General features: G+C 35.4%; 2 protein-coding genes across 2 annotated transcripts; both read left to right on the forward strand.

The window, feature by feature from the left end:
* The first annotated feature begins 502 nt into the window (after positions 1–502).
* Positions 503–3,487, forward strand: LOC135950667 (uncharacterized). Its single transcript, XM_065500198.1, has 4 exons — positions 503–1,028; positions 1,093–1,719; positions 1,800–3,203; positions 3,276–3,487. The coding sequence occupies exons 1-4, from the start codon at positions 503–505 to the stop codon at positions 3,485–3,487; spliced, it is 2,769 nt and encodes a 922-aa protein (XP_065356270.1).
* A 928-nt stretch (positions 3,488–4,415) lies between these two features.
* Positions 4,416–5,099, forward strand: LOC135950668 (ATP-dependent DNA helicase pif1-like). Its single transcript, XM_065500199.1, has one exon. The coding sequence runs from the start codon at positions 4,416–4,418 to the stop codon at positions 5,097–5,099; it is 684 nt and encodes a 227-aa protein (XP_065356271.1).
* The last annotated feature ends 2,742 nt before the right edge of the window (positions 5,100–7,841 follow it).

Genomic DNA, 7,841 nt, shown 5'->3' on the forward strand with positions numbered 1-7,841 from the left:
ATTTTTTAAAGAAAAGTGATATGTTTAAATTTTATTACCTGAATTTTTATTATTTAAAGGGTATGACCTGTTCCGAAATGTGTACCTAATTTTTTAAAGAAAAAGTGATATATATAACGTGCATGCAATTTTAATATTTAGTTGAATCTTTGATTCTAAAAGAGTTACACGTTTTTAAGTGAATACAGTGTCCAAATTTATTAATAAAAATGCCCCCAAAAAATCATCGCTAAAAGCGTTGTCTTCGCAATCTCAAAGAGCAAATGAAACTTCGGGAGAACGAGAAGCTCGCCTCAGAACTGAAGCGAGTAGAGCTTCAACGTCTAGAGCAGCTGCGGCTTTTGAACAATACAGCGAACGTATTGAAAGGGAAAGATCGCGATCATCAATAGAGCGAGCTGTCGAATCAGAACGCTAAGAACGACTTCAAAGTCAGCGACAACGATCCACAATATCACGAGCTAACGAAACGCCGTCAGAACGAGAACTACGCATAGAAAATATGCGGCAGCATGCCACAACATCACGAGCTAACGAAACACCGCCAGAACGAGAACTACGCATAGAAAATATGCGGCATCATGCCACTACATCACGAGCTAACGAAACGCCATCAGAAAGGGAAGGGCGCCTTCAAGGTCTGCGTCACCATGCCACAACATTGAGAGCAAATGAAACATCAGAACAACGAGAAGCACGCATGGAAGCCCAGCGTATTCAAACATCATCAAGAAGAGCAGCAGAGAGGTCAGAGCAACAAGACTTGCGTCGTGAACAAAATCGCAATCGAATGGCGGTTAATCGTCGGAATACTTCTGATGCTTATGCACGTATTGCATTTAATTACAGAACAGATATGAACTATGCTAATGATATATTAGTGGCAATTGGTCCCATGAATGTAGTTTGCCAATATTGTAATGCACACAGGTACAAAAATGAAGCTCATGGAATGTGTTGTTCAAACGGTAAAATTGTTTTGCCAGATATGCTTCCACCACCAGAACCTTTAAAGTCACTGATTTCAGGTAAGTCTTTTTAAATCTATATCAATTAACATACCAAATATTTATTATGAATGACTCTTTTTAGGAACTAGCGAGGATTCTCGAAATTTTCTTAGTAACATAAGAAAATATAATTCGTGTTTTCAAATGACATCATTCGGAGCTACTAAAGTAGTTCGAGATAATTACATGCCAACATTTCGTGTGCAAGGACAAATATATCATCTAATGGGATCAATTTTGCCAATTCCAAATGAAGAGCCCAAGTTTCTTCAAATTTATTTCATGGGACAGGCAGATGATAATGTTCAGGTACAACAACGGCAGCATTATAACCCTGGAACAAAGCAACGTATTGTAGCTGAATTACAGGTAATGTTTCATGAAAACAACGAATTAATAAGGACCTTTAAGCAAGCCAAAGATGACCCGCGATTATGTACAGATGACCACGTCATAGCGATTCATGCTGATAAAACACCAGCTGGACAACACCAAGGACGTTACAATGCACCCACAATGGACGATGTGGCAATTCTAATGGTTGGTGATCCAATAGCCCCACGTGATATTATTATTCGTAGACGTGACGATCGAACAAACAGGATAGCTGAAACTCATCGTTCATATGACGCACTTCAGTATCCAATTATATTGCCATATGGGGAAGATGGATATCATTTTGAGTTACGGCCAATTAATCCAGCAACAAGTAAGTTGAAATATTTTAAGATCTTATTATAGATATATTCCAAACTTAAACTAATTTATTTTTATTTTTTCTAATTTCAGATGTAACAACAAGGAAAAAAGTGAGTGCAATGGATTTCTATGCATATCGCATAATGATACGCCAAAATGTGAATCACGTTCTAAATTGCCGGGAATTATTTCACCAATACATTGTAGATATGTACGCGAAAATTGAAACGGAGCGATTATTATACATACGCCGTAATCAAGCTAAATTACGAGTGGATAATTATATTCATCTTAGGGATGCGTTAAATAATCAAAATGATATAAATCCCAATGAACTTGGACAAGCCATAATTCTACCAGCAACTTTCACAGGCAGCCCACGTCATATGCAGGAATATTGTCAAGATGCAATGACGTATGTTCGATCATATGGACGCCCAGATCTGTTTATTACATTTACATGTAATCCCAAGTGGAATGAAATTATTTCTGAATTGTCCAATGGCCAAAAATCAGCACATCGACATGACATAACAGCACGAGTGTTTAAACAAAAATTAAAATCTCTTATGGATTTCATTGTAAAATGTCATGTATTTGGAGAAACACGGTGCTGGATGTATTCTGTCGAATGGCAGAAACGTGGATTGCCACACGCTCATATTTTGATTTGGTTGGTTGAAAAAATTACACTTAATCTTATTGATAATATAATTTCTGCAGAGATACCCGATCCAAACATTGATCCAGATTTGCACGAAATTGTAATTAAAAATATGATTCATGGTCCATGTGGAATCATTAATACACATTCTCCATGCATGGTTGATGGAAAATGCACAAAGAAATATCCACGTCAATTGCTTCCACAAACAATCTCGGGAAATGATGGATACCCACTTTATCGCCGACGTTCTGTGGATGATGGTGGCCAAACAATTTCAGTAAAGATAAATGAAAATGATGTTGATGTTGATAATCGCTGGATAGTGCCTTACTCTCCATTGCTTTCAAAAACCTTTAAAGCGCATATAAATGTGGAGTATTGTCATTCTGTAAAGTCTATCAAATACATCTGCAAATATGTAACTAAAGGGTCGGATATGGCTATTTTTTCGTTGCAAAATCCAAACGATGAAATTACTCAGTATCAGATGGCCAGGTACATTAGTAGCAATGAAGCAGTTTGGCGAATTTTAGGATTTCCTATTCATGAACGGCATCCCACAGTTGTTCATTTATCAGTACATCTTGAAAATGGACAACGAGTTTATTTTACAGAAGGAAATGCGCGAGAGAGAGCAACAGAACCACCGGCTACAACACTAACTTCATTTTTTGATCTTTGCAGAATGGATTTATTTGCTAAAACATTGCTGTATTCAGAAATTCCAACGTACTATACGTGGAATGCATCAACAAGGAAGTTCCAACGTCGTAAGCAAGGGAAACCAGTTGCAGGATGGCCAAATTTATATTCAACAGATGCATTAGGTAGGGTGTATACTGTCCATCCCCAAAATTCAGAATGTTTTTATTTAAGACTGCTTTTAATTAATGTTCCAGGACCAACATCTTTTGAGAACTTGCGTACTGTTGATGGCGAAATATGTGCAACGTATCGAGAGGCATGCCAAAAACTACAATTATTGGAGAACGATAGTCATTGGGAAACCACGCTTGCAGATGCAGCGGCAATCAACCATCCTTCGAAAATAAGAACGTTATTTGCAATAATATTGGTGTCTTGCTCACCAGCCAATCCAAAAGAACTATGAAATAAATTCAAAACATATATGGCTGAAGATATATTACACCGGGAGAGAGTTACCACAAACAACGCTACAATTGAACTCAACGAAAGAATGTATAATGAGGCATTAATTTTACTGGAAGACAAATATTTGGAGATAAAGAATGTCGCACTCATTGACGTTGGAATGATTTCCCCGATTCGGTCAAGAACTGATGCACATGATCAAGATTTGCGACGAGAAAGAGATTTCAACACCCAAGATTTGGAAAGTTTACTGGAAGAAAATTTACCACATTTACAACAAGAGCAGAGAATAGCATACAATACTACAATGGCAGCAATATCAAACAAACATGGAGGACTGTATTTTATTGATGCACCCGGAGGAACTGGAAAAACTTTTTTGATTTCATTAATTTTGGCAAAAGTTCGATCGCAAAAACATATTGCATTAGCTATTGCATCATCTGGCATTGCAGCAACACTCTTAGATGGTGGCAGAACAGCACATTCTGCACTCAAATTACCATTGAAGCCTCAATTTTACGAAGATTACACATGCAACATAAAGAAAAATTCTTCTATGGGTACTGCAACAATGTGAAATCATAGTATGGGATGAATGCACCATGGCGCACAAATATTTACAGGACTTAAGAAGTAATAACAAAATATTTGGAGGTGCATTAGTTCTATTAGCTGGCGATTTTCGTCAAACGCTTCCGGTAATACCGGGATCAACGCCAGCTGATGAGCTAAATGCATGTCTAAAATCATAATACCTTTGGAAACATGTTCACACACTAAAATTGACGACTAATATGCGTGTTCAGTTGCAACGTGATGCTTCAGCTTCAACTTTTTCCAAACAATTACTGGATTTAGGGAACGGTAAAATGCCAATCCATCCCACAACAAAATGTATAATATTTCCATCTGACTTCTGCAGGATGACGCAATCTATACAAGAGTTAATAAATTGCGTTTTCCCCAATATCGGACAAAATTTTAAAAACAAGCAATGGTTATGTGAACGCGCGTTACTGGCAGCCGAAAATATAGACGTTAACTCCATCAACAGCAACATTCTGAATACCATCGATGGTAATCTAAAAATTTATAAATCAATCGACACTGTTACAAATATTGAGGATGTCGTCAATTATCCAGTAGAATTTTTAAATTCGTTAGATTTGCCGGGCTTTCCACCACATGACTTGCAGTTGAAAATTGGTGCTCCTATTATTTTACTAAGAAACATTGATCCACCACGACTTTGTAATGTCACTCGACTTATAGTAAAGAAATTAATGAACAATCTAATCGAGGCGACCATTATAACTGGAAAGTACAATGGATCAGATGTATTGCTGCCACGTATTCCGATGATAACTTCGGAAATGCCATTTGATTTTAAGCGATTGCAGTTTCCTATTCGCCTAGCATTTGCAATGACAATTAATAAAGCTCAAGGTCAGTCTTTGCAAGTTTGTGGACTAAATCTAGAAAATCCATGTTTTTCACATGGACAGCTTTATGTTGCATGTTCGCGAGTGGGAAAACCCACAGACTTATATGTATATGCACCAGAAGGAAAAACCAAAAATATTGTATATCCTAAGGCATTAGAATAAAAAATAATTAATAAAAATAATGTATATATCAAACATTAAATAAAAAATGTTTTTCTATAAACTTCTATATTTAACATTAAGGTTATAAATAAGAAACAAATAATGTACTACTTATTAAAATAGAAACTAATTTGATAGACTAAATAAGTATATTGTAAATCATAAGATAATATAATAAGAATTAATTTAAAAGGAAAACCGTAGATTTTAATAACTTAATAAATATATTTGTTTAACTCTAAACTTTTTATTTCATTACGATACGGGTAGCGAAGCACACCGGGTTTTAGCTAGTATTAAAAATAAATATTCTTGTTTAGAATTATTGGGAACTCATTTACATCCCTAAATCACACAAATCGTAAATATCTTTTAAAACAATTACTATTTCTCAAATGTTTTGGCTTCAATTGTCAATCGCGAAAGATACCCAGCAAGGATTAACACAAACCGATGTCGAAACATTTTTTTGATAGTACACCACCATTAAATATTGAAAAATCTGTCTATAACAAAATGTTTTGAAAAAAGTAACCAAAATAAATACACATCTACACATCAGTAAAAAAAATAACCAATTTTGGTTATAAATAACCAAAACGGCAACACTGCAGACAACTTATTAAGTGCCCAGCAGATTGAAAAGTGCCAATTGGAAACCTTGCACTAGCTATATTACTACTTCTACAACTAACTAGTTCGATGTGGCTGCTAAAGTGGTAGTTAAATGGTTATCATTTGCACTACATTTCACCAGCATATTCAGTAATAAACAATAGTCAGATATTTGTCTTTAGTTTTTGAAAATAAATTCAAGAAAAATAAAATCTTCTAAAATATACCACTTCGATGGCCACATGTAATGCTGAATGTGGCTGTTTGTGTTTTCATTCTCAGTGATGATGTAGAAAATGCAAAAATAGAGAGTAGACTCACATGTTATTCTTAATAATAATTAGAGAGCAGTACAAATAAGAGCTCTGTGGTTTAGTGTTTAGAGCATTTGACTAGAAAACGAGAGGTTATGTGTTCAACCCCGCTCTCAGAAAATTTATTTTTTCTTTTTTTCTCAAATGCTGGAGTATTTTCACTATTGAATTTAATAGTGAAGTGTTATGCAGAATGTGCCAATCGGCCACTTGCAATGACATCCCCGTGTTAAATTCACCAGTCAATAACGTTGCGAGTGGGTTGAAAATTCACTAGTAGTAGTTCTTAGTGGCCAACGAATTCGACGTAGCGGAACTAGTGCAATGAACTGCAGGGTGATTTCTGCAATTGTAAGTATTTGTTGCGGTATTTGTTATACTAAATATATATTAATAATACAATACAATAAAATAATGTGCTGTTGTCTTCCTGACTTCTAGTTTATGTGCATTTGTTCCAATATTCCTCAAAATTAAAAGAACTGGCGGTTAATGTTATGCTTCGAAAAAGGTAATAATATTATATATGCATATTATTCGTGCAACATTATATGTTCTACACGGTGATGTGAAATAAGGCCATAGGTAATAAGGTCATTATTACACATTGAGACATAAGACCATATGACTTTATTACCACCGTGGGAGTGAAATAAAGTCATATTCAATTATTGGTCAAAGTGAAAATAAAGCCATATCAGTGCAAAATAGCTTGTTATAATTACATACATACATATGTATAGTTATTTTCTCGTGACAGGCGACAAAAAAATATTTTATAATCATTTGCAGAAAAGGCTTCATTTAGCGAAGCCGCCTGCCGCGTTCCATGTAGGAGAAAGCACCTAAGAAAGCACCTAAGGCTCCAATAAAAACACCCTTTCCTGCGAAACCGAATAGTTGCAAGCAAAAAACTTGTCTTCGCAAATAAAGTTTTTCTGCGTGGCGGCCGATCTTAGGGACTTTCTCCTCCATGGAACGCGGCAGGCGGCTTCGCTAAATAAAGCCTTTCTTGTAAATAAATTATTAAAAAATACTTTTTTTTGGAGTGATGTTCTTTAATTTTTGATTGAACTTTCTTTTTTTGTCAAATTAAATAAATCATTTCTAAGATGCAAAAAATTTCTAAGATGCAATAATGCCATAATGGCTTTATTTCACTTCTACCAGCAATAGAGCCATATGGCCTTACCAATCGACTCGGAGTTTATTTTGTCGGTCTTCCATTCATGTGATCAATTGGATAACACAATTTGACAAAACGACCTAATATTGTATCAAGAATTAAACCTGTTTAGGATAAATTCTAAAAAAAAATGTTTATGTATATTAAAAAATCATACTATATATATATATAGTATGATTGTGCTGTGACTATAGGAAGTTGAATCAAAAAATAGTTCGTGATAATTTTCCCATGCCGTTAATGTACGATGTCTTAGATAAGCTACAAGGTGCGAATTTCTATACAACGTTGGATCTCCGAAATGTATTTTTCCATGTGCCCTTGGAGAAATCATCAATAAAATATACCGCATTCGTGACCAACAATGGGCAATATGAGTTCTTGTTCGTTCCTTTTGGGATAAACAATTCCCCAGTGGTGTTTACTCGATTTATATCGGCAGTTTTTAAGGATCTCATACGAAATGGCATGGCGATAGTGTATATGGACGAAATCATCATTCCCTCCAAGGATAAGATCGAGGGCCTGGAAAAGTTTGTGGTAGTGTTAGAGCGTGCGGCATCAAATGGATTACAGATAAAGTGGGAGAAGTGCCAAATTTTGCAGTCATCTGTCAAGTTTCTTGGC

Source organism: Calliphora vicina, chromosome 2 (assembly GCF_958450345.1).
Source record: "Calliphora vicina chromosome 2, idCalVici1.1, whole genome shotgun sequence".
In the NCBI taxonomy this organism is placed as follows: domain Eukaryota; kingdom Metazoa; phylum Arthropoda; class Insecta; order Diptera; family Calliphoridae; genus Calliphora; species Calliphora vicina.